Raw genomic sequence first — 27,750 nt, 5'->3', positions numbered from 1 at the left:
CATCATGATGGTTTGGTTGACTCCTTCAATGGCCAAGAATCAATCGCTATTCAAGTTGTCCAACACGAGCATACTGCATTCATTTGAAGAGGATGTCACAGCGCCTTATGCCTGCTTCACTTTCCTGATACGGTTAAGGGTTGGCAAAGGATGTGTCATGTTTCAAATGTCAGTCGAGTGGTGACCACCAGACAAGTCACAGACATTTTAGGAAGGCAAGTCTATTTTCATTTAGAGACAGATTAAGGAGGCCAAAGAAGTCTGTGTAAATTTACAAGATGTCAAACCACCAACTCAGTCTCCTCAGGAGAAAACAACTGTAAAATCTCCCAAAATGTTCTTTTTCCTGTCACTTCTATTTCAGTCCCTTTGTATTCCACTGAGATCTTGGCACTTGTCTTAGTCTAGTGATATCATATCTGAGCTTTCTGACTGTTCTACGTAATGTGTGTCTTATTCCTCAAGCACACACCAAACTGCCAGATGAACTTGCTCAGAGCATCGCTTTGATGAAGTCGCTTCTCTAGTCAAACCGCTTCACCAGCTGGGAACTCTGAGTCTAGAGTTGCCACCTGATGTCTTGCCATAATTGATTTGTGTAGAGCCTGACCCATGGCCCATCCCTGGTAAGTGCTTTTTGATGTTTTCATTGCTTTGCCATTGTGTTCTTGAAAGGAAAATCAGAAATTCTAGTTGAAGAAAAGTTCCATTTTGCATCTTTCATTATTATCAATATTGGCGAATTACTGAGAGCAGATGCCTCTTGTTAAACATAAAGATATCACGTGTTAAGCACAGTAAAGGCTGAACATGTTATAGAAAGTGTCTTCTCAGGGGTTCCCTATCCTAAATAAAACAAGTGTGTGAAGATGTAACGGAATATTTTCATTAACAACAACTTACAGAGGTTTCCAGGAGGACCAAAGTAACTTCACAGCTGAAAGCTAAGTCATTGCTTCTCCACTGAACTTCTAAGTGGAGTATTCAGCTATAAGCATAATCAAACAAGTCCACAAGACACGAGAAAAGGATTATCCTGCAGACACCAGGTCCAGCAAACCAGGTGGCCAAGAACACAATGTTCTCTGCTTGAAAACCTTCACTCAGTTGCCAGACTTTGTTGCCCCCTGGGTTCCCCCATTCTATTTCTGGCCTTCATCTCTTGTGCTGTCTCTCCACTGCCCTTTCTTGGTTTAGATTTTATGTCCTCATCATCTGACACATCAAAGGATTAGAGACTTCAAAGCCCTTCTTGCTGCCAGTATTTTATTTAGTTAAAATCAACAAAAATGAAAAATTGTGCCCATTTTCCTCTCTGCAAGAAACCAAACTTCAAAATTAGGATGAAAGCATAAGAAGATCCATGCAGTTCAAAATTCAAACCCATGTCTTCACATCCATTTATTATGAACTGCACTACTGGATTGTATGGAGCAACTTTAATATCGCTGATTAAAATGCTCAAGACACTGCTGATGCATTCTCAAATCAACCTCGGCCACTTTGGAGTAACATGGGACATTGGCAGCTTTTCCTTCAATATCCCAAATACCATTTTTGGAACAGATTTGAAGTTTTGATTCATTCAACAATTATATTGAGCACCTACTACATGTCAGATACTATGCTGGGTGCAGAACAAGCAAAATGGGATGATTTTCTGATTTCAGAAGAATTCCAGTCTCTAAAGCAGTGCTTCTCAAATTATTTTTATTCACCTGAGCCCTCTTTTGATTAACTTAAATATCCTTCTCCTGCTTCCCAGAAAGTCTAATGAATATCCCAACACCGAGAATCACTGATACAGAGACTCCAAGACCAAAAGTCTTTGAGCCTTTACTTTTTGTTTCAAAAGCAACATATTTATTTTCCATACACAAACTGGATTGGAATAGTAAATATTCTTTTTTGAACCGCATGTGCGAATCCCCCATCCCAGAACTGAAATTCAAGTGCCTACTTAGCATCCGTGTTTGAGAATCACTGCTTTAAAGAGTTTTGGAGAAAACCAGGCAAGCTCCCTCTCTCCCATCCAATCAAGTCTTAAAGGAATTAGAATTTTCCTACCTGACACAACAGCTGGTGGAGTATCATAATCCTGTCTTGGGACTGAATCTTTGAATGAAAAGAGCATGAGAAAGAATGCAATGAAGTCCAAAAGAAAATAAAACAGACTCTTAGCTCTACAACTTGGAAGTGCTCACTGTATGTCACATGGTACCTAAGGCGCCTGCCTTTAAGCCCTAGGGTACTATGACCCCCTGGTTGATAGCTGACACAGTGGTCCCCCACAACCACCACTCTGGACATGTCACTGGCTCCCATGTGACCTGCAAGGACAGCATTGTCTGACCCAGAATATTGTCATCTTCCTCTTTCGTAATTTTGGTCTCTCTCTTGGGTCGTCAACGTGAGACTGGTACCCTCTCTGGCTGACACCAAAGTTCCACGAGGCTGCTCATCAGGAAGGGGCCGAGAGCACAATATGAAACCCAGTCATGGAGAACAAAATAAATAACTATAATTTTAAAATAAAGGAGTGAAAAATTTGCACATTCCCCAAATCTCTGGAGGCTGACATGTTTTGAAGCTAAAATTTTGTTATTGACTGTTTATCTCTGGCTCTGTTCCCAGGGGTGGTCAGTCGAGACCAAGGAGCCTCATGTGCTAGAATCATCAAGACAGAGATAAATATAAATGAATCTATTCAACAAATGGCCGCTGTCTTTTTCCAAAGTGTCATAACATTAGAGGTGCCAATAGTAGATCAGGGTTAATTAAACAACTAGACATTCATTTCAAAACTTGAGGTGATTCAGGACCAAATATAACACGATAAAAAAGAGGCTTTGCCTTAATACCATTTCTTTAGCCAGAGACCTCAAATAGGAAAGTGGGATGTGGCTTACGGCTCAAGGCCCCACTTCTAAAAATGGACAGTTCTCATTTAGTTCCAGCTCGCCTTGGAGGGGTAAGCTGTGTAAAAGGGACCAGATATTGCAAAATATACTGTCCAAACAAGATTAAATAGATGTGCTTGCGTGACCCTTGTTCCATTCGTATGATCATTATTCCATTTAAAAAACTAGACATTCAAACTTTATTCTTCCACCTACTTGTCACTTAATTTTGACCATCACAAGTTTCTCCATTTCATCTCCCTGACACAAAACGACAATGTTGATCACTCTCTCATGAGTGAATGGTGTGTGAGAAAACAGAAGTTGAACAATGCGAGGCCAGCCAAGCAAGCATTGATCAGATTCCAATGCAAGTAAACCTCCAGCACAAGTTATTCTGTTTCTCACAACACTTACGTTAACCTAGTGACTTGATTATAATCCATAAATCTAGAATCTATAAACATCATTTTCAAAGGGTCTCCAAATATTTTATTAATAGTGGTAGTAAAATTCTAAGTATCTTTAAAAAAAAACTAACTGCATATTATGTCTACAAACAAGACTGTGACACTAATCATTTTCCAAGAACATATTTATAACATTTCAAAATGGATAAAAAAGTCATGCTCATTGTTGAATACTTGGAGAATGTAGAAAAGTATCATGATTAAAATAGAAACTCTCTCTAATTCCACCACTCAGAAACCATCCCGCTTGTTTGTATTTGTTACAGCCTTATTTCACAAGTATTTCTTCATAGTTGATACTATACTCCACACATGCAAATTTACATCCTGCTCTTTTGATTGAACATGAGAAATAATCCTTCTCCTAATTATTCTATATGCTTATAATTTCATGCTGCATTGCATTCTGGTTTATGGATGGGCTATGATTTATTTAATCATCTTTCCTTACTAAATATTACAATGAACAATGGGCTGAATATTTTTAAGATATAGTTTCTGTTCTACTAGAATATTTCCATAGAATAGGTGCTACAAACTATAACCACTGGGTTGGGGAAGAGAGTGTTTATGATGGGTCTTGTGGGCCCACCCTGCTCTCCAGCTTGCCCATTTGTAAATTTGGATTCCTACCATCAGAGTTCCATGACTGAGACTATGTATCTCCTGACACCTTTGTCAGCGATGTGCATTATTTTAATAACTTTATTTGATGAGTTCCGCATGTGTGTTGGATAAATTTACTGTTGAGTTAAGTATTTTTCATATTTTTTTTGTTTTCTATTTCCTCCTCTATCAACTCTCTGACCACATTCTTTGACATTTTATATCCTGGGAATTTTGTATTTTTTGATAATTTATTGGAATTCAGTATCCATTTCTTTAAACAGTGAAAGCTTGCCTTACTATTTGCAAATAAATTTTCATAAAACTAGACTTTCACTGAATGCGTACTTGTTTACTGTTTACATTGTAAGACTAATTTCAAAACCTCACTTGTCTTACGATAAGACTAAACAAATTTTTTAAAGCTATTCCCTTTCCTCTATACTTTCTTTCTTGTGTAACCATTTTTAACTGATTGATGCTTTTCCTGAAAAATTATCTCAGGAGATGTACTCATGACCACTTACAAATTTATGATACTGTTTCCTAATCATGAGTCCATATAACATCATGTATTGGTTTTTACCACTCTGCCTCAATGCTTATATTCCTGGATAATAACTGAAAGAATTTAAAGCATTATGGGAGGGATGATGCCACTGAAAACTGTGAGAGAACTGTGCTGAACAAGTCAAGAACAATTACAAGATTATCTGTGTGTGCAGCTAGGGTTACACCAGCAGAATCCAATGATGTCACAAGTCACCAGTGGTTTGCAGACACAAACAGAACTGCAGATAAGGAGCCTGCAGAACAAAACCTTTTTGTTTCTTTTAACAGATTCTGGTGACATTGGAAGCCACTGGTGACCACCAACTGAACAAATGAAAAGGAGATAAGAAACTTGTAAGACAAGATTGTCATGCAATCTGGAGGTTCTCAAAACAGTAAAACCCCCAGCGGTTTCTGCTAAAGCTTACAATGGACTGATAAGAAGTTATGGATAACAGGGCTTTGGTTCTTGAGGGAATCCTGTGACAAAAAAATAAACAAAAGCGGAAAAAGCTAGAAAATTATTCAAGGTCAGCAGAGCCCTGGAATAAAACAGTTACACTGCTTGCATAAAATCCATTTTTCTTTTCAGGCCTGCAGATTCTGTCCAGCTTAGAAAAGAGGTAGGGGCTTGAATGATACACATTTGAGGTGGCAAATGGTAGGAGAATGGTTGATTAAACTACATGGTATCCATCTCACCATGCAGGGTTCTGGGGGACCAAATATATTTAATTTCATGAAAATGAAAAAGTTTTTGACTCGGTATACTTCTGTCACCCAGGGATCTTAGGAAAGAAGGTGGGACAGAGCGTCAGGCTCCCCTTCTGAAAATGGAGTTCTGCTGTAGCTCCACGTCTTATCAGCAGTGAACCCTGCCTACTTGGGTTATTCCCTGGACCTCTCTGCTCTGCCCTTGGAAACTATGTCTGGAGTTGAGGTTTCTGCCTTAATCTTGGCATATCCCTGTTCACATCTTGTTTTGCAGAATTTCAGTGAGCTCAGATGTCTGAAAGCCTCCGGAAAATAAGAGTAGGGGAGAGACTCGGTGGAAGACTTTCAGGTTGCCTGGCTGTGGCAACATGCAGGGAATGGAGTAAGTTGAGACGGGAAACAGGGAAAAGAGTTAGAGGACTATTACACTTAATCAAGTGAGGCCCAGGGTGGAGACTTTAGGATGTGGAGGTGAGGATGCAGCTGACAATGTCTGCGGGACTTGAAAAGTAACTGTCGGTGGTGTGGATTAAGAAGAAAAGGGTCTATGCTGGGTCCTGGGTGTAATGCTGGACTTCTGGGGTGAGTGGTCACGGGATCAGCTTGAGGGGGAATAGGAGTGGGACCCTATGCGAGGAAGGGTCAGTGGGGAGGAAGCTTGGGAGGTTCCTTTGGGTTGTGCTGACTTCGAGATGTTGGAGGGGAGGGTCACATGGAAATTTTAGCAAGTGCAGTAAAATGAGGCTAAAATTCTGAGATGAGGTTAGCCCTGGGGACTCCAATAGCAGTCTTTGGCATAGAAGGCAGAGTTCAAAACCATCAAGGTGGAAGAGTTTGCTTAAGGAAACCACGTATGAATGAGGAGCTCGTTTAAAAACTTACCCATTAGCCTAGGAAAGAAAAGAGGAAGCAGTGGCCAGAGAGGTCAGAGGAGAACCAAGAAACCCTTGGGCAGCGGTCACCAACTGAGAGCCCTGAGGACCAACTGGGTCCAGGATTCAAATACAGGGAAATTTCCCATTAAAATCCAGCAAGGTAGCTCATCTAGTTCCAAGAACTACAGGTGAGCCACCTGGGGTCTGTATGCCCATGTGGTTACAGCATCTGGATTGGGTCTGGCTGCCCTCTTTGGAAGAGGAACTGTGTTCCCAGCTGCCAGAGGCAGCGTCTTGCTAGCTACTCATCCAACATGCAGGCAGAGCTGTTATGATGACTGCATTCAAAAATATCTCTAATTTAAAAGGTGATTTCCAGTACTGTGTGTATTTATATTACACAGCTATTTGTGACATAGGTAAATATAGACCACATTTGATGATATATTGCCAGGATTTGGGGCTTGGACTTAATCAGCTTTATTCATTAATGTGACTTGGCTGGTCTCTGTACCTTTTGGGTTTACAGCCTGAAAGAGTATGTTAGAAGCTATGGAAGTGGAAACTGGAAAAAAGTAAGTTACATCAAATGAAACAGAGCAGCCAGTGAGTTGAACTGTGGACTTGACAGTGTCCGACATCCTTCTGGTGACCTGGACTCAGTTCCCACAAGTTAGAAGCCACTGGAGGGAGAGCGGTGGGGGTGCAGCTCCTTCGAGAAGCATCTGCTGGGTAGCAACACGCTGTATTGCGTGTGTTTACATATCTCATCCCATTGACACTCACAACACCTCTGGGATATAAGTATTATTCTTCCACTTTGCAAAAGAGAAAGTACAAGTTCAGAGAGGTTAGGTAATCTGCCCGAACATGCACAGCTAATAGGGGGCAGAGGTAGTTTTAAACTCAACTTTAATTTCAATACCAACTATTCTTTCCATGACATCAGGCCACCTTCCCAGCAATGGATTAAGTGTATTGAAAATATGTAATAAGGTGGTGAAATTTGATTAAAGAGAATCAACCTTAATTGCATAAGAGCTACTTCAAATGCCAATCAAAAATTTAGATAAAATGAATCTATGATATCAAAGTAAAGAGTGACAGCTTAAGAAACAAGTGTAACTTCATGCTGGACACTCAGCATTGTCAGTGATATTTTGTGGAATAAATATACAAATTAATACTGTTTGTACTCTGCCTTTTCCGAACCTTATGAAACTTTAAACTAAAACAACAATTTATACAAAGCTTATTATGTATTTAAGCATTAGTACAAATGTGGAGGAGAAAAAGAATTTTTTAAAAAGCTAGAAGAAATTTGATGTTAAATATAAGCCACATGCTTAAAACATTTGCTTTCTAAGAAAGGAAAGAGTATATATCATTATTGAATAAGTTGGCTATTACCAGCTGGGCAAAATTGTGTTCTTGTTGAAAATGCTCAAATACTAGTCATAATATACAGTATAGAATCAATAGCTATTGTAATTGTGAATTCATTCTCTATAATTGAGCTTATTTTTCAGTTGCTCAAAGGATTCAGTCATGTTCTCAATTAACATTTTTTTTCTAGTTTCCAAATTTGCATTTCAGGAAGTCAGCAGGCTTTGCTTCTGATTCCAATGAGTAGAATTTTAAAAGTGTTTTCTTTTTATGCTTTGCATTATAATCCTCCCCGCTTATCACATTTGTCATTCGATTACAGTAAAAGTGTATTAGCTCATTTATTCATAATTTGTGAACATTTAGGAGGGGAAATGGAAGTCAATAGTAGGGCATGCGAAACTTCAGGCCTTCCAATACTGTCCCGGGATCTCTGTTAATGAGCAAAGTGACTCCAAAAAAAATATTCACACATTGCTGAAAGCTACAGAAATAGTATCTTTAAATTCTTCATCCCTAATGAAAATTAGCTGAACCACATTGCAGAATGAAACATGGTCATAGACATGACTTTTAAAAGTCTGGTTCAGAAACCTAAAGAATCATCTGATTGAGTCTAAGCCTTCAGACACATGAGGTATCAGCGACTGCTTTTTATAAGTTTAGCAACAGAGGCCTTCCGGGTGGGTGCTTTATGGCAAAAAACTAAATTTCTTTATTGAAACTATGGGACTCTTTCTGTTAGGTAGATTGACATTCCTCCTACTTAGAGCAAATTATTGAGGCCTCAGTGGACATGTCAGAAGCTTCTTATAGCCTCAAAAGCCTGTGAGTCAACATCTCTATGTAGTAAGCAAGCCATTGCTTTAAGGTAAAACCTCCAAGACAGAGTGAATGTATCTAAGTGTACATGGGTGTTCGGAGATGATTCAGTGTGATTGAGGGGAATCAGGAGTGGTGACTATGAGGCATACAGAGTCATAGCGGCTTATGACTAAATAGCTTATAGATCCCTGTGCTCAATATTTCAACTTATGAAGAGGGACCAGGAGACCAGGGGACTGTCTCACAGTACTGAAGCTGTCTCACTCAGAAGATTCGTCTTGTTTTTCTTCTTCTTTAAAAATAACAAAATTATCTGCATTAACATTTATGAAAAACAAAAACTGTTACAGGGGAGATTGGTTTTGCAGTTTTTATTGTTTCTATAATTAACGAAGTTGCAATATTCCATGTTGTATTGGGCCTGTGCCCTCTTGGCCACTTGGGGAACTGTCTTTGAAAAGATTTTTTAAAAAACAAAGTTCTGCCAATGATTTCAAATACCTTGTTGATACAAAAGTAAGGCTGCAATGGACATTTCTTGATATACTTTGTTCCCTAAGAAAAAATAATGGCCAATCAAAAACTTCCTGAACATTATATCAGGAACATTAGATTCCTTTTTTTATTTCAGCATCACCTATGTAGACATATTGGAAAGAAAGATTAAAATATATCAATTATGTGAGGTTCTCAATTACATTTTGTTGCTATAAACATTGAAAGCAAATAAAAAGCCCCGTTATTAGCTATAATCAAAGTTGGCTCCCCTCTTGGGAATAACCTGGGGCTGTTTTGAGCTGAAATCATAAACATCTGAGAGAGGAAAACTACGCTCCAGAGTATTCAGTTACAAGGTCTAAAACAGACATTCCTGGGGCACGGCATCATTCGAACTTTCTGGAAGTCAGATTTAAGTGCAGCAAAGTAGACCCTTCAGCCTTGTCAATGTGAGTACATGTGCCCCAGAACTGTGCATGCAGAGTGCGGCTTATTCATACTGGGACTTAAAAGGCGGGTTCCTCAGTGATGCGGAATCCATCCTGCTGACATTGCCGGTAGGAACAGAAAGTGTTGCCTCTTCCTGATGAAATCCAAGGAAACAAGAGGAAACAAACGCTGCAACTCACCGTTCCCGTGGTGCCCAGTGAAAGGTGGTTCATCTGCTGTGTCAGGGGGCCCATCATGCTTGCTGGCTGCATTGACATGGGATGGTCCATCGCTGGCGTAATCACAGCACCCTACAAGCACACACAGCGTCCGTCTGAAAACAGGTCTCACAACGAGGGAACCGTAAGAAACAGTAACCTGCATTAACATCGTATGTGCTTCTTACTGAAAAGGCTACATTGAACCCCATATGATTTTTACATCCATCCATGTCATCCTGTGCTTCTCTAAATATAAAAGAATATAAATATTTCTCTTGATACTGAGACTTTTAGCTTCTATCATTTACCCATGATTTATATAGATAATTCTTGATCACATCAATACACTCTTCCATCAGGGGAATAATGCTGGTCCACCTTGGCTTCCTAACCAGATATCTTTAAAGGATATATTAAAATCAATGTAATGTTATAAAAATCAACCATATTTTTTCCTTATCTTTTGACTTTGGTTTCTCTATCTGTGCTTTTGACACAAGGCAGAAAACACAGAGCTCTGTTCAATGCTGGTCAAATGCAACACAGCTAAAGTGTCCTAAAATGCAAAAATATCATGTGTTTCATCAGGTGTTAGGAAGGGCCTGCATCTAGAATGTGCTTTTTGATTTATCATAACTGTCGGCAATGCGAGAAGTAATAGACATTTTAAAAAGCTTCTGTCCATACATAAAGTGTCACATGGCCAGTGAAGCGCAGAGCTAGGCCATACCGCCTTCTCTCAATTTCCTCTCTCCTTCTTTTCTGCCTTAATTGACTAACTTAGGCTTCCTTGGTGGCTCAGACAGTAAAGAATCTGTGTGCAATGCAGGAGACCCGGGTTTGATCCCTGGGTTGGGAAGATCCCCTGGAGAAGGGAATGGCAACCCACTGCAGTATTCTTGCCTGGAGAATCCCATGGATGGAGGAACCTGGCGGGCTACAGTCCACGGGGCTGCAAAGAGTCAGACACGACTGAGCGACTAACACACGCAGAGAATGGAACGATCTTTTTAAAAAGAAATTGAAAAGTTGGGGTTGGATGGAATTTTTGAGATTATCTAATTCCAATGCTTTATTTTAAAGGTGATATTAAAGGCAGAAGCTCATGCTAAAATAGCTCATTTAAACATCCAATGAGTCAGACACGACTGAACTGAACTGAGTAGTAAAATGACTATGAATCTGAATGTCATTTTTTCTGTACACTTGATTTTTCTCACTATGTGACTATTTCCCCTATTAGTAAAAATTTTGAAGAAATAAGAATAGGACAGACAGGTTCATGTGGATGACAGGATCTCAGCACCTAAAGTAATTACCCACAAGCAAACATGTCCTAAAATGCCTCAGCTCAGAATAATCAGTTTCTCACAATATTATCCAAATCTAGCTCTCTGACTGTGGCTGGTAAAGGATCGGACTGTCACTCAGCCTTCCTATGGGCTCCTCCTCCTCACTAGAAAAGGAAAATAGAAATCGAACCATATATTTTTAAATGATTGATGTACAGAGCTAGGTTTGTTCTCAAAAACATTTGGACTTTTGAGCTAGAATCAATCAAAACAAATATGTTATTTTCTAATCTGTGGCTTGTAAATAGACACACTTGCATTGTTTGAATTTCTGGATGCTTCCAGAAACTGTCATTCATCAGAATACTTCTCAGGAGAGATAAGCTTTTACTTAATTGTAATTCACAGACACATCACTTTTTCTTCTGGCTGCCTGAATTTAACAAAAGCATCTTTATTTTTCTCTTATAAATAACACACTAGCCTTTATTTCAGGTATTTATTGTACCAAACTATTAGTAAATCGGCTTCCCTGGTGGCTCTGATGTTAAAGAAAGAATCAGCCTGCAATGCAGGAGAACCAGGTTCAACTCTGGGTTGGGAAGATCCCCTGGAGAAGGGAATGGCAACCCACTCCAGTATTCTTACCTGGAGAATCTCATGGGCAGAGGAGCCTGGCGGGCCACAGTTCATGGGGTCGCAAAGAGTTGGACACGACTCAGTGAGCAACACTTTCACTTTTCATCAGTAAATACTACAAGAAGAACTGAAGTGAAAGTGAAGTCGCTCAGTTGTGTCCGAGTGACCCCATGGACTGCAGCCTTCCAGGCTCTTCCGTCCATGGGGTTTTCCAGGCAAGAGTACTGGAGTGGGGTGCCATTGCCTTCTCCAAGTGTCACGGCTCATTCTCACAAATAATCCTAGCTTTATCTTACTCTATGACTTTACAAAGCCTTTCATTTATTTATTTAATTTGCAATGGAATAATCTGACCATTGATTTATTTTCCTAAAAATATATCACTTATAGTAAGATATAAAATATATTGTATAAATATCAAATATGTAATAAAATATATACTGTAAATATAAAGTGTAATAAAATTATATATATGTATATATATATATATGAAGTATTAAACTCTCCAACTGAAACCCAGAATGAAACACTATTTTCACATGTGTAAGTCTCTATGTGACTTAGAAGGAAGAAACTAAGTCCTATTTTCTTCATATGAACATCAGTAGGCTAGATCAGTATTAGCTATAAACCTTACTTCAGAACAAATACTCCATCTTTGTTCATAGTTTGCCTTTTTAAAATAATCATTCAAGATAAATCATATTATCTCAATTACCTGAGAATCTACACACTGTATACTTGAATACCAAAAATGCTAACAATTGCCACCAGGCAAGAAGAACTAAGATGTTCTTAAATCACTTAGAGATAAACTATAGAAAAATTTCAGAGTTAAGATAAGTCCTAAAGCGTTTTTTCCAACCAAAACGTGGCACTTTCACAACGTTATAATCCTTAGCAGGCGCAAGACTTCAGTACTCTTCTTGAACTTGAGACTTAGGCTATCGTCCTAGAATATTTCCCCCTTGAGGTTCTGATACACAGCTGACCTGTGACAATCTGGAAACCCCACAATGCTAATCGGCTTGCTTTAGTCACATAAAGAATTGTTCATCCTAAGTCAGAGATAAGGGCCAAATTACGTTTGGCCAGGATAGTCTCTTCCCAATGCCCCAGGGGTGACCTCACTCCCCAGTGGCGTGAGAGGTAGTCTTGTGTCTTCTTGGTGGTGGCAGTATGTAAATGGGATGAGGTGAGCCTGTGACAGGTAAATCACAATCTGTGCATGATACGTGTAGCAGGATTGATTGCCTGCATTTGGAATTAATTTTGGAAGAACTGTCTGGTCCCTTTAGAGAATCTTTTCATGAAGAGTGTTCAGGGACTCATTTGGTCACAGATGCCAGAGTGCTGCTTCTGTGTGTTAACCGGAAACCTGACAATCAAAGGGAAGGCTGGGGAGGGATGAGTCATCATTTAGAATTGGAAATAACAGCCCTCGGCACGCGGTGGAAGACAACGTAAGGGAAACAGTCCTAACCAGGCCAGTTACTGCGAATAAAACGAATGAAAAACTAAGGCTTCTTGGAGGGGGTGTGGTGTTTAGGACTCATAGTCTTGTTCTGATTTAGTAAAAATGTTCCAGAAATTCAGGATTCCCACAAATGATGAAGATTATACATTTCTTAAGAGTCTCGCGGGCTGGAAGATATTTACAAGCAGTGAGTAAGTTGGAAATAGTAGACAGGACCCCCTTGGGGAAACACATTGTCTTGATGGTGACTTTACTGGGGATAGACAACTTAGGGAGTAGGAAGTATCGGTTGTCTGTAACAGAGAGTGGGGCTTGCCAGCCACTGTGTCCATCAGCTACAGTTCACGTATAGAATCTCTTCTGTGTTATGCAAGATACAAAAGAATGTGGGAGAAAAAATAACAAAAAAGGAAATGAGAAATCTATGGTGGTTAAGGCAAAACTATAATCATGCCTCATTAAATATACTGTCAAATCCCTTCCTATCAGATGCATTTAAGCCATAGACAGATGTTGCGAACACATTAAAGGTAATTTCGTTTATTCAAATGTATAGGCTATGCTGGCTGAATGAGTTTGCTTGGGAAATGCAAAGCAAAAGGAAACATAATTTCCATTTTAGCATCTCTGGATGTCTGGGTTTGCTCAATGTTTAAGCTGCAAAGAAAAGTACTGTAACATGCTGCAATTCCACTAAAAAGCACAATGACCAGACAGCTGATGGGAATGTCTGGTCTGTTCTGGCCTCCTCCTCTGCAAAACAGAGCTGCTCACACTAAAGGGATGTAGGGTGGAGCTGGTTGCCCTAATTCTGAAATAAATAATTTCAACAGGAATTTGGATAAAGTTTCCAGAGATCATTGATGTGGAGTAAACATATCTGACCTGAGGCCAGAAAAGCATCTGTGGTGTTAACCTCCTGCCGATGTTTGAAAGAAATTTCAAGTCTAGGAGAGTTCAACAATGTTTTAATTTTCCAATGGAAATATGGGATCATTGGCGAATTGGGAAAAATACCAGCAAGGCTCTTTCCCATCAAGAACACACATAGGTGGTTTAAATCCTACGTTAATGCCAAGATATGGCCTACAATGAGAATTACGTGGATGAATGTTCCTGTGCTTGCCAATATTCTGGGCCAATGCCACTCCAAGTATGATTAAGAATTTAAATTAGAATCTCTAGGCTTCAGGCATTGAAATCAGTGTTTTAAAGAACTGTCCAAATGATTCTGATGCCCACTGAAGTTTGAGAAGTGCGCTCTATTAACTGCTATTATATAAGCCAGTGTTTACTTGGGTCTTATTTATGCTGTTTCTCAATTATTTGTTTTAAGCCAATCCTGTGATAGGGCATGAGCCTTTGTGTAATAATTAGATACATCCTGTTTAAAAATGCAAAGAGGTCAAGCTAGCATTTTTGATGAGCTGAAATGGGGTGATTATCTGAATAATTCAGGCCTCAGTCTGATGACCTGACATGCCTCTCTTTGATCAGTTTGTCTTGTGTTGGGGCACATTTAAGAATCCTTTCTGTTGGGAATCTTGCTGCTGCTACTGCTGCTAAGTCGCTTCAGTCGTGTCCGACTCTGTGCGACCCCATAGACGGCAGCCCACCAGGCTCCGCCATCTTAGGGAGCCTTGAATTTGAAATCACAGAAATGTAAAAATAAAAGACAGAAAATGTATTTGTTAACATAAGTGGAAAAAAAGAAAAAGAAATATAATCCCTCTTTTTCTCTCTTGTCCAATCTAGGTGTCTCAGGTCAAAATGTTTGCAGTCCAAACTGGTATATATCGGATGGATAACAAAAATGTCTTACCGTATAGCACAGGGGATTGTATTCAATATCCCATGCTAAATCATAACGGAAAAGAATATGAAAAAGATCTTTATGTTCTTTCAAAAAACAATGCTTACAGCCTGTATTGTGATCTTTTCCTATGGTCACTTATGCCAAACCATAGGACTTGTTAGTAGTAATCATTCAACACGATTTTAGAAAACGTAATTTAAAGTGATTTGTCTTCTTTCTCATCTGCGTGCTTTCTGCCTCTGTTTTTAATATTTCTAGAATAAATATCTAGTGGGGTTTGTGTACACCAGACTTTTTTTTAGCCCCTGTGAAGTAGCTTCCCTGGTGGTTCAGATGGTAAAGAATCAGCCTGAATGCGGGAGACCTGGGTTTGATTCCTGGGTTGGGAAGATCCCCTGGAGCAGAAAATGGCAACCCAGTCTAGCATTATTGCCTGGAGAATCCCCATGGACAGAGGAGCCTGGCGAACTACAATCTATGGGGTCACAAAGAGTTGGACATGACTGACTGAGCACAAGTACAGAAAATGATATATGCTCACACATACCATTCTAGTAGCAATGATGCTTTCATATAAAAATGGCTTAAAGGCATTTCACTTAACTTGGGAAACAGCTATCCAAATGTATTGCCCTGCGATACGAGTGTGTGACACTCCATGTTACATATGCAGCGATGTCTCACCTTTTCATTTGTTGATTTTGGTGTGGGTTTTGTTTTGTCTGCAGGAGTGCTTGATGGGGTTTAAGAAGGTGCTTGGGGAGAGGAAAAAAGAGGATTGGGAAAGATTTTCCCATCCTCAGAATCATCCTCAAATATGTTGATGAGTTTCCAACTTGGAGAGGGCAGTGCGTGCGTGTGTGTGTGTGTGTGTGTGTGTGTGTGTGTGTGTGTGTGAAACCTAGAAAACTGTGGCAAAGCTGGTAGATATGACTTCCACCCGAAGTATTTTGGAATGATCTCCAAAAAATGCTAGAGATTTGGGAGCATGTGGAAGCCAGGCTGCCCTGAGGAACCCATGTTAGCCCCTATCCTTCCTTCCTTTCATTTTTTAAAATATTTATTTAATTTTTGGCTGCATTAGTCATAGTGGTGGCTCGTGGTCTCTCTATTTAAAGTGTGTGGGCTCAGTAGTTGTGGCACATGGGCTTAGTTGCCCCACAGCAAGTGGGATCTTAGTTCCCAGACCGGAGATCAAACCCCCGCACTCCCTACACTGAAGGTGGATTCTTAACCACTGGGCCACCAGGGAAGTCCCCTTCCCTTTATTATTCTCCACTTGCTTTTTCCAATATACTTTCCAAGAGGGTGAGGGTTATGCTTATACACACCTTTTGTAGTTCCTATAATTAGGAATTACATGCAGTAGATACTCAAACAGTGTTTGGGAACTAATTTTATATACTGGCATCACAACTTGTCAGTACAATTAAAAATGGCTAACATTGACCAACTTTCAGAACTTAGCTTGTTCATTCTGAAAGGCTGAAATTACATCTGCTTGTTCAGGCTGTCCATTTACAGCATCGTGGTGCTGTGTAGCTGAGGAATGTAATATATGCTTCATAAAAACTAGTTGGAAAATGATAAAAGAGCAAAATTCCAATTAAAAGTTACTTAGAAATGCTACTTTGAGATTAACAGTCAAAGTGGAGCAGTCCGAAGATTATGAAAAATCTTGTTCTCACACGGGCTAGTTCAGTTTCAAAACCATGGTTTTGCTCATGGATATGTACATTTATTAATATATTCAGCCACTACGTCCTTAGAGATGAGATCTGAAATTCACTTGAAGTCAAAAGTTCTACTAAAGCCACCATAGCATACTCATGAAAATCATTAAAATAAAAAGTATTTGTGTATGCACATGCACCAGTGGTCCTCACCACGGGCTATTCTGCAGTGGCTGGAAGGGACATTTGGGAATGACTGGAGACAGCTTTAGTTGTCAGACTGGGGGCCACTGACACAGGCCCCGGGTGTTGCTGAATACCCTACAGCAAACGGGACAGTTTGCCCCAACAGTGAATTATCCAGCCAAAAACATGAGTGCTAGGGTTCAGACATCCTGGTACACACATATATATTCATAAGCTCCATTTACACAAAATGGCAAAGATTTGAAATTGCAGTAGTCAGAAAATGGCACAAAGCATACATCTATTCCCTGCTCCCTACAACTAACAGCAGCTCTTAGATTATACACTGAGATTAAACAGCAACTCTTAGATTGTACACTGAGATTAAACAGCAACTCTTAGATTGTACACTGAGATTATATTTATGATATAAATGAGTTTCTTAAATCCTAACCCTAATCCTAACTTGACATTTAAATCAATTGCCCAAATTCTATGATTTATCAATAAAAGGAAGCAGAGCTATTATTTGACATTATATTATGTAACTTTATAGTGTCTATATGGTTATTTTTGAGTTTAAATTTATATTCCTATTCATTTTGGAAACAGCTAATTAGAGCTAGTTTTCTCTTTTCTAAGTTTAGACAAATTAGATTTGATTGGTACATTTGGACTGCTACCTAAGATTGTACACTTGTGTGCTTGGGGAAACATGTTTAGAAGTAGGGTGATTTCCATTGTTACAAAGTAAATTTAGAAGAGTTTGTACATTGTTTACCGAAAGAAAGTGTGTCTGTTAACTATGAAAATAGAAGTTTTTTTTTCCTTACAGCCTTATAAATATTAATTTCATGTTATTTTTTTATTCAGTTGCCATTCATTAGAAACGTTTTATTAAAATGTGCAATATTAAAAGTCACAAAGACACATGTACTACGATGTTCATTGTAGCACTATTTACAATAGCTTGGAAGTGAAAGAAACCTGGATGTCCATCAATAGATGAAGAAGTAGTGGTACACATATATTAATACAAAAGAATATTACCCAGCCATAAAAAGGAACTAAATTGAGTCAGTTGTAGCGATGTGGGTGAACCTAGAGCCTGTCAGACAGCGTGAAATAAGTCAGAAAGAGAAAAACCAGTATTGTGTATTAATACATATATATGGAATCCAGAAAGATGGCATTAATGAGCGTATTTGAAGGGGCCAGAACAGAGGTGCAGACGTAGAGCATGGACACGTGGACACAGGAGGGACGCACTGAGAGGGCCGCACGGCCATGCGCAAGCAGAGCGCGGTGCGGAGCTGCTGCACAGCACGGGGAGCTCAGCGCAGCGCTCTGCGCCGGCAAGAGGGGGCCACGCGGGGCGGCTCGGGGAGGCTCAAGAGGGAGGAGGTGTATGTATACACGCGGCTGATCACTGGGCTATACGGTATAAATTAACATAACACTGGGAAGCAATTCTACCCCAAAAAGTCACTAAAGCCAAATTCATTCTAATCATGGAGGCCCCTTTAAAAGATCCTAATTACATACTGTGACTATTGGTTAAATGACTATTTCTACAATAGTGTCATTTTGAATGAGAATTTAAAGTAAATATGTCACATAGAAATATTTCTTACCAAAGCAGGTATGTAGATAATAGCATTCTCAGCCATGCTTTTTTCTGAGTCCTTCAGAGTGCTGTTTTTAAAACTAAAGAAATCTGTTTAGCAGGTTTTTGATGTTTTTAACAAACTTCTTTAGAATTCTAATCAAGTACAATGGCTTTTAAGTACATTACAGTACTGAGGGAGAGTTGACATTCTGAAGACCTTGGGGCCCAACGGTCAAATGGTTTTGTTGACTGAATGTTAGTAGAACAAGTCATTCTTTTATCAACTCCTATACCTGGTTAAAACTATAAAAGGAATTTTGTCATGTAGGTGGGCTACTATATTCTTTTCATATTTCTACTTGGCGAGATTATAGTTGCTGGGCCAATGGAAATATTAAGTGTACACAGAAGAATCCTAGAACCTCCTCGGAGGGTTTTAAGCTTCAGCAGCTTGGAAGTGAATTTGTGTTCATCATATCCCGCTCCAACCATGTGATCAATGTTTAGTTCTCAGCGAGGGGATCCACCACACAAACATAAGCACCATAAAATCCCACGTGGTGTCGGGTAGATGATGGGACGGAATCACATTACCTGTGTGGGAGAACTCGTTGTGCAACCTAAGGCCTTCATCTTCATTTGCAGGGCCCCTGTGTATACGCCCTCCAGTACCCAGTCTCCTGTACAGTTCCAAAATCAGTTTTAAGAGACTTGTAAGCTGGATATGTATATGGAATGGATAAAAAACAAGGTCCCACTGCATAGCACAGAGAGCCATATTCTGTATCCTATGATAAACCATAATGTAAAAGACTATTTAAAAAATATATGTGTGTGTAACTGAATCACTTTGCTCTACAGCAGAAGTTAACATTGTCAATCAACTATACTTCAATAAAAAAAGAAGATACATGAGCAGCAAAATTATGCAAAAAGCTCCAAAATATTAAGAAATAAACAAAAAGAGATTTGATAAATATAAAAATAAGGACCACTAAGCTATGGCACTGATTAAATGAATGGATTAATCACATTATATTTCACCATCTTCCCTACAAAGTAACAAAACTCCTGATATCTACTCATTATATATATTACATAGAAGGAAATTACATTATCAATATAGTAAACAGCTCCCAATCATCTTCCCACCTTAAAGAACAAAACCTCAAATACACATATCACTTTCAAGATGAGCAGAGCCAATTTCCTTTCATTTTTGTTTCAAGAGAAGATAACAAGGAAACTCAATCTTCTCTACCAAAGTATGCCACCCAGATTGCATGTTTCCAGCTGAGTTAGCATCCTGAATAATATTGTCTTATAGCAGAAATGTCACAGGTTTAGGACACCGGCACTGATAAGCCATGGCTGCTGTAAGTTATGTTGGAAAGTATAAGGTAATTGTTGTTGTATAGTCGCTAAGTCATGTCTGACTCTTTGTGACGCTGTGCACTGTAGCCTGTCAGGCTTCTCTGTCCCTGGGATTTTCCAGACAAGAATACTGGAGTGGGCTGTCATGCCCTTGTGCCCTCCTCCAGGAGTCTTCCTGACCCAGGGATCAGACCATGTCTCCTGCATTGCAGGTGGATTCTTTACCGCTGAGCTACCAAAGGGGGATAGGATGAGTCAGTGATAAAATCAAAATAGTTTCCATTCCAGCTTGTCTCATCCACACTGAATGAACAGGATGGTCACCCCTGCGGTTGTGAATTCCTTCTCATTTCCACATTTTATCTCCAAAAGAAGGCCCCTGCAGATTGATCCAAGATGGCCCTGTGAGCATGGTACACATGGTCTATTAAGATCCCATGGTTTTCAATTTACATTTCCAGTCTAACTCCCTAAGACCATCCACACGAAGCCTCTCCTCCACGGCACTGAATTACTCAGCTTTCTCTGGTCCATCTTGCTGTCCAATTCTTGGTGTCTTCGCCTGGGCATCTACAGCAGGATTGCACGTGTGCACTAACATTCTCATCAAATGCTACATTTTACGGAAAACCTCCTGTGTCTGATCCAGATTGTTGGTTATTTGCTCCTCTTTTGTCTCCTAACTTTTGGCAAACACCTGATTGTGATTATACTTATTATTCTCCTGAATTCTAAGTTCATTGTGCAATTCATGATACTTTTTTATTTTCAAAGGTTTTAGAGCCTAGCACGGCATCTGTCATGAAATGGGTCAGAACGGTGCTGAATGTGTAAATGCGCGAAGAGCACTTATACATCTGCCTGGGCTGCCAGGACTTTAAAAATGTTACAGCAACTCTATGTTCTAACTGGACAAGAGGATTCAGCTGAAATCACAAAAGCACTGTCTTGAGTGGACAGCAGGATGTTCTTAAATATCCAGTCATTCAATTGCTCTGCTTTCCTTTAAAAATGCCCATGTCTGACCACTGTCAGCTGGACAATGTTGCCATTTACCAAGAGAATTTCTGGGTTTTTAATTCTAAGGGCCTCACCCCACCCAAGAAACTCTCAAGCTGGATCCAATGCACAATTCCCATTTTATGTAAGAACTACAAAGGACCCAATCAAATGCTGCAAAATTTCCTTTATATTTCACAGTATACGCTTTTTTTTTTTTTTTTTAAATGAGGGCTTTCCCATGACACACACTGTTTTAATAGCCATATATCTGCCTAAGAGTCTTGTCAAACCTTGCTATGTGTAGGAGAAAAAATGCATTATTCACTCATACAGCCATCACTTTGTATACCTCCAGGTAGATTTTCAAAGTACAGAAAGTTTAAAATGCATATCAGAAGCATGATTCTGGGCCAGTCTTCTTCCAAACGATAAGGCAAGCAGGATTCCCAGCGGCGGTCTGAATATTTTATGGGCAGCATCTTTTGTCTGGTAAAATGTTTGTCTTACTTTAACTAGCGCTCTGGATTGTGAGCTGCCATAAAACTTCTCATTAAAAACTTCTCTTTGCTGACAAGTATGCTGAAAAACCTTGCTTGCAAATCATTTCCAAGGCCTTGCAGGAGCCTATTGGTGAAGGGGCCTGGGAAATCATGTCTTAAACCATGGGGGTGATCAAGAAGCAAAGCTGTCTGTTACCCTATTCACGGGCAATGTTTGTAGCATAAATTACTGAAATATGTCACGAGGCCCCTTGATTCTGGCTGTTATTAAGAAAGCCTGCTATTCCTTGTTCTGCAATTTGTTACAAAATGCACTTTATCTTGTGGTTCCTCAGAGGATATTTCTGAGCTCTGTGTTTTCTCCTTTAAGATCTAGGAATTTGCCTGGTTAAAGTTGCCAACTCAACGAGACCCAAGATGCAGGTATGAGGCCGTGACCCTATTTGAAAATGAATCCGCTTTCTATCAGTGCTATTACCACTGACAAGTCTCGAACTCTGTATATACTCTATTGATGAACTGTTTCGTAACCTAACGCTGATATAAAATACGTCCTGGTGGAATGGTCATATCCTAAGTTAAAAAAACATGTTAGAGCCAACCAAGATATATTCTGAGGTGTATGTGATGTTAATTAATGTACCTCAAGTTGTCCAGTAGATGAGATGAAAACCAACTTTATGTTTCTGTTCTTCAGTGTTCTATTTGTAGAATTTCTGTTAGAAATCTAATTATACTTACATTTTATTGCCATTTCCCCTAAACAGGAATACTACATCAGTAAGTGTGACTTTTTTCTTTATTTAATAGAATTGCCTTAGCCTCTCTGGAATCTTGTTCTTCACAGTGTGGCGCAGGCCCAGATAGCATCATCTGGAATCTTAATGTAGCATGTCTGGTCCAGCCCCAATCCCACTGAATCAGAATCTGCAGTTCAATGAGGTTTCCAGGTAAGTTATATTCAGGGTCAAGTGTGAGAGACTTTGCTCTGTTTTCTTATATCTGCCATGGGTCTAGTTGAGTAATTATTCTGTCACATTGCTTATAAAGAGATTCTTCTGTTTCTTCATTGTTTTGTTAATTCCTTTTTTGGGTCCTATTTGAGGACTGTGCAACTTCAAACACTCTTGTAATGTGAATATACCTCCTGTAAATATTTTATAACTACAGCCAGTAACATTTAGTTTAGTTCCTCAATAGTCTCCATAGGGTTTCTGACTTCCTCCATAAAAGTCTCCTTTCCAAGAAAAATGTCCTTTCTTTTCTTATGACATATTTTCATGGCAACTGTCAAACTGAAACCTCCATTTCTCTCCAAATAATATCTTGTCCATTGATGACTTTGAAATGGCCATTGCAGGCAAGTGTTGGATGAGGTGCCAAATGCCTTGTGAAAAATTGAGAGTCAGCATCTATGTACACACCACAATTACATACAAGGTATTGGGTGTTAGAAGTAAAATATTCAAAAATATTACTACTTGCTAGGCCCTTATGGAATTAGTCAAAAGTGCTAAAGGTAGTTTAAAAATGAAAGTTCTTAAAGTTCTTTGTTGTCTTGGCCTTTTTTCCCTGAGTTGTTAACCCAAATTTCATTTGGGTTGAACCTAGAATTGAACCCTAGAATCATTGAATCTAGAATCTCAGGCACCTCAAAACTACCATGTCCCAATGTGAACATTTTCTTTCTCTTTCTATCCTCAGAGCGCAGGCTCTTCCCTCTGTTGGACTCTTGGATTACTATGGAAAAGTCAAAGCCATCCTTGCCTTCTCCTTCATCACACCTAACAGCCCCACCGTCAAGTCTTAACACTCCTGTATCATGAATGTCTCCTGACCCTCTCTGCTATTCACTGCTGCGAGCTCTGTTATCTCTCGCTGGAGTAATCCAAGTGCTTCCTGTGGGGCCTCAGTCAGTTGTGACTGGAGACGTTTTCTTTAGTCACTTTGCTTGTGTTTGGCTGTGCGGGGTCTTCACTGCTGCGTGCAGGCTTTCTCCTGTTGCAGGGGGCAGGGGCTGCTCTCCGGGGTGCTGCGCAGGCTCCTCAGGGCAGCGGCTTCTCCTGTGAAGCTCAGGCTCCAGGGCATGCAGGCTTCAGGAGTTTTTGCTCACTGGCTGAGCTGCCCGGCAGCCATGTGGGATATTCCTTCCCGGACCAGGGATTGAACCCATGTTCTTTGCGTTGACAGGTGGGATTTTAACCACTGGACCACCAGTGAAGTCCTGGAGACATTTCTTTTCTAATACTCTCTCAGCATATTATTAATATTAGTTTCCCCCAAAGTGAATCCTGCCTTTTCAATTTAGGATTAAAAAAAAAAAAAAAAACCGAAAACCCCTACATTTTCCACTAAGCTCCCTTACTCTAAGATGTAAATATATGACTTGAGTTAGCCAGAAGCACTAGTGAAGGACTTAGGTCTTTAAAAAATGTTTATTTATTTGACGGTATTGGGTCTTGGTTGCATCGTGCTGGCTTCTCTCTAGTTGCGGTGCATGCGTCTAGTTAACCAACAACGTGTGGGATCTTAGTTCCCCAACCAGGTGTTGAATCTGTATCCTATGCATTAGAATTCTTAACCACTGGACTGCCAGAGAAGGGCCAATAAATGTCCATTTTACAGTGCTATACGAAGCATTCTAAAACTCAGTGACTTAAAAATATCATTCCTTGTCAAGGCTCCGTGGGTTGGCTGTGACCTGGCTGGACACGGCTCTGGCAGCTCTGCTTGATGCAGGGCTCCAGGTCTGGGTCGGACCTACCAGTTTCTCATTCTCCTGGAGCCTGCAGCATGGCTGGGATGTGTTCTTCTCATGCTGATAATGGGGGCACAACAGAGCAAGTCCAGTTACAGAAGAATATTTCAAGTTTTGGCCTGTGTCCCAGGACTTAGATTTTGAAGACGATTCCGATTGAGACATGGACAGGGCATGTGGCATCTGTTTTGCAGTCCAGCTGGGGGCAGAGGCAAGGTTTGGGGCTATGTGGTTTTCGGGTACAGAGGCAAGGTTTGGGACTACGTGGTTTTGGCGGGCAGAAGCAAGGTTTATGGCAGTAGCACCCCGCTGGGTCATGTAACGAGTGCTCTAGAAATTTATCATCTGCTAATTGTCAGCATTTATTTGTTATCAGACTAATTTATAGTCAAGATTTTTCTTTCTATAGCATCTTTGTCTAGGAAATAAAAACATGTTAATTTAATTGTGCTTAGTTATTTATGAACATAGATAGGGTGAGAAAATAAACTCGTATAATTCTTTTAAAAATTGTTCACCAAGTTTTTGGTTTTATTATTTTCTATTGTTCCTTGAAGGAAAACAAATATGACTTTATATCTACTAACTGGTATTCAAATTTTGACACGTTTCTCATCTTAGGGCCTTGCTGATATACTATCTTTGTATTACTTTTCGAAACTTCTGTAAAAAACAGCATGGGACTGCAAACACATTAAAGTACACTTACTGCAAGAATGCTCTGACTTTTTGACCCCCAGCTAGAATTATCCTATCGTATTAAACTTATTCAAGAGAAAATATTCAGAACCAGTTTTTCCTCCTAGATTTACTCCCACCTTTGACTGCTGGCACGCCTTCCTTTTCTTGTAGGTTAGATGGGCAATAGGCGGGGAAACAAATGTTCAGCAAAATCAGACAATTTGACTACTCAGGAGTTCTCAACATATACTTTTGCTTATTTCACGCAAGAGCAGCCCCGAAGCCATCTGCCTGCCAACAACCCGATCCTTCATTCCCATTACGGAGGCAGCGCCCCCACCTCATCATTCAAAGGCAATCTTCAAAGGGACCTTGTTTTTGCTCATTCCCGTCATGACAGATGTTTTCTATCATCCACCTCCACATGCTAACTCATCTGCGAGGGTCTGCCCACCCATTCCCTCTCTCTGCAGCCAGCTGTGGAAATAGCCTCAGTGTCGTCTGTGGCAATACTCATTCCATTCTTCTGACCTCACCGAAGACCACATCCAAGAGCAGGAAAAACAAAGAGCCCTGATAACTTCCTTCAAAACATTTCCAGGGCAGGAGATAGGCCAGCCCCAGACAAGAGCCCTTTACAAGGCATGTAACAAAAGAGAGGCAAGCTTATTGGAAACACTCAAATGTCACTGAGTGAGCCAATTGGGGTAATCCCCAGATTAAGGAAAAATGAAGTAACAGCATCTGCGGCCATGATTCAGCTGAAAACATCTGGTTGACTCAGAACCACTTCAATTAGTCTGGGTACATATCAGTCAATCATTCCTTTCCTTTGATTGTATAAAGTTCCCACAAGGACATGTTTATACCCCAACCCATCCAAGTCTTTGAAATACTGTGAAAAGACTAAAACATTTTTTCAATGAATACACAATGAACTTGAACTGCTCTGTGTCAGAGTTACACCCTGATATTAGAATATGTTTTAGGAACAAAACTTAATATGCATAAGAAGACATCTGTCTCCACGTGTTTATTACCACGTGGAGACTTCCCTGCTGGCTCAGTGGTAAAGAATCTGCCTGCCAGTGCAAGAGATGGAGGTTTGATCCCTGGGTCAGGAAGATCCCTGGAGAAGGAAATGGCAACCCACTCCAGTATTCTTGCCTGGAGAATCCCATGGACGGAGGAACCTGGTGTGCTGCTGTCCATGGGGTAGCAAAGAGTCAAACAGGGCTTATTGACTGAACAACAATGAACGCTTAGAAAAATTATAGTTCAGCTTCGATAATGATACCTGAAAGTGAAAAAGTGAAAGTGAAAGTCGCTCAGTCATGTCTGACTCTTTGCAACCCCATGGACTGTACAGTCCATGGAATTCTCCAGGCTAGAATACTGCAGTGGGTGGCCTTTCCCTTCTCCAGGGGATCTTCCCAATCCAGGGATCGAACCCAGGTCTCCCTCATTGCAGGCGGATTCTTTACCAACTGAGCCCCAAGGGAAGCCCCACAATGATTTCTAATAGGGGTTTTACTATTTGGGCTTTATAAGAAAGACCTATTTCCACTCTTAAAGTTTATAGATAATTCAACTGCTAAGAGTGTTGAACATACAAAATTAATAGCAAACTACAAAATAAGTAATGACTGTGCTAGAAAACAAAGAAGTGAACTCATAATTTAATTGAGCTCTGGTCATCTAGGGTTTCCCTGATAGCTCAGTTGGTAAAGAATCCACCTGCAACGCGGGAGACCTCAGTTTGATTCCTGGGTCAGGAAGATCCGCTGGAGAAGGGATAGGCTACCCACTCCAGCGTTCTTGGGCTTCTCTTGTGGCTCAGCTGGAAAAGAATCTGCCTGCAATGTGGGAGACCTGGGTTCAATCCCTGGGTTGGGAAGATCCCTGGGAGAAGGGAAAGGCTATCCACTGCAGTATTCTGGCCTGGAGAATGCCATGGACTGTACAGTCCATGGGGTCTCAAATAGTCGGACACGACTGAGCGACTTTCACATGATCATCTATGTGGCCCTTTTTTATTTAATTGTATAATGTTATACTTTGATCTTCTAAATCTAGGATATATTAATTCATCCAAAGTTAGTGGACTTCATTTCAAATAAATGAAAATAATGCACATCTGATTTCACTTTAAACTTAACCTAAAGCAACCCAGGTTTATAGGTAAAAGACATCAAATTGGTATGCAAAAAGGTCTTTGAGATGAATGTAATATATCAAGCTCTGGGAACCATGGGTATTAAGCATGAAAAAAAAGTTTTTTAAAATCTCATTAAATATTTCTCACTGTGAAAAAAAAAAAAAAAGAAGAAGACATCTGTCTTAGCTTGCTTGAAACCAACAAAGCAAAATTTTTAGTGTAAGAATCACATCACTTCCTGATATTGAGGGGTCTCCCTAAATTATATTATATATGCCAAAGTGTCTGCAGTGGTAGAGTCTTAATAACTTTTTAGAAGATATTTTGGTGATATTTAGAGTTTAGCAACAAGAACATTAATTAAGTGATTCATCCACTAATATTTACAAAGGTACTATATCTTGCCTTGAAAAAACTTTGAGTCTAGTAGCTAAATAACTTTAATAAAATACAAGGAAAACAAGTTTCAAAAGGGTAATGGAGACAAAGCGATCAAGGACATTACAATTTCCCAGAGAGGTGAGCATCACTGGCGATACCATGTCAATTTCACACCATGTCAATTTCGGTCTTCAGTCTGCAGTCCTGGGGTCACAGGCGAGGCCCAGGACGTGTGTCTCCCCTATAACCTAAGGCGCCACCCAGGTTGAACAAGCCTGGAGGTTTTCTTACAGCAGGAGGCCATGGGTCCCCAGGAAACAGCCTGAGATCACCCAGTGCCGGGCTGAAGAACAGCATGTGAGAAGGAAACAGCTCTGAAGAATAAGACAGAATTATAGATTGGACACACAGTAGGTTGTACCTAAAAATAACTCAATGATTATGTTAATCATCAGGATCAAAAATGCCATTATAGGCAGAGGCTTCTAGGGATGGATGGCTCATTTTTGAAGGTGAGCTGGTGGTAATTAGAGATGTGTTCATTTCTGTTGTCAATCATAGCTTACTTCGCTCTTTCACTAATGTCAGTTGTCAATCCACTTGTTAATTGACTGGTAATATTGTATACTGTGTTGTGGCATGCCTCCTAAGAATTTTGCCTGCACCCCAGGAACAGCCATTCAGTTAATAGCTTTTTAGTGTTTGCATGGTATGGAATAGCAAGTGTG

General features: G+C 40.0%; 1 protein-coding gene across 8 annotated transcripts in view; it reads right to left on the bottom strand.

Moving 5' to 3' along the window:
• Positions 1 to 27,750, bottom strand: part of RBMS3 (RNA binding motif single stranded interacting protein 3) — an 809,718-nt gene that overhangs the window by 69,240 nt on the left and 712,728 nt on the right. For 7 of the 8 annotated variants that reach the window (XM_061395722.1, XM_061395721.1, XM_061395718.1 and 4 more), the window contains 2 exons: positions 9,456 to 9,566; positions 2,068 to 2,115 (listed from right to left, as the gene is read on the bottom strand). In XM_061395722.1, the coding sequence (XP_061251706.1) occupies positions 2,068 to 2,115; positions 9,456 to 9,566 (159 nt within the window). The remainder of the gene's footprint in view (positions 1 to 2,067; positions 2,116 to 9,455; positions 9,567 to 27,750) is intronic. The other variant, XM_061395719.1, reaches the window with a different exon arrangement.

This window comes from Bos javanicus, chromosome 22 (assembly GCF_032452875.1).
Source record: "Bos javanicus breed banteng chromosome 22, ARS-OSU_banteng_1.0, whole genome shotgun sequence".
NCBI classification, from domain to species: domain Eukaryota; kingdom Metazoa; phylum Chordata; class Mammalia; order Artiodactyla; family Bovidae; genus Bos; species Bos javanicus.
The sequence above is the reverse complement of the archived record's forward strand: the minus strand, read 5'-3'. Positions and strand labels throughout refer to the sequence as shown.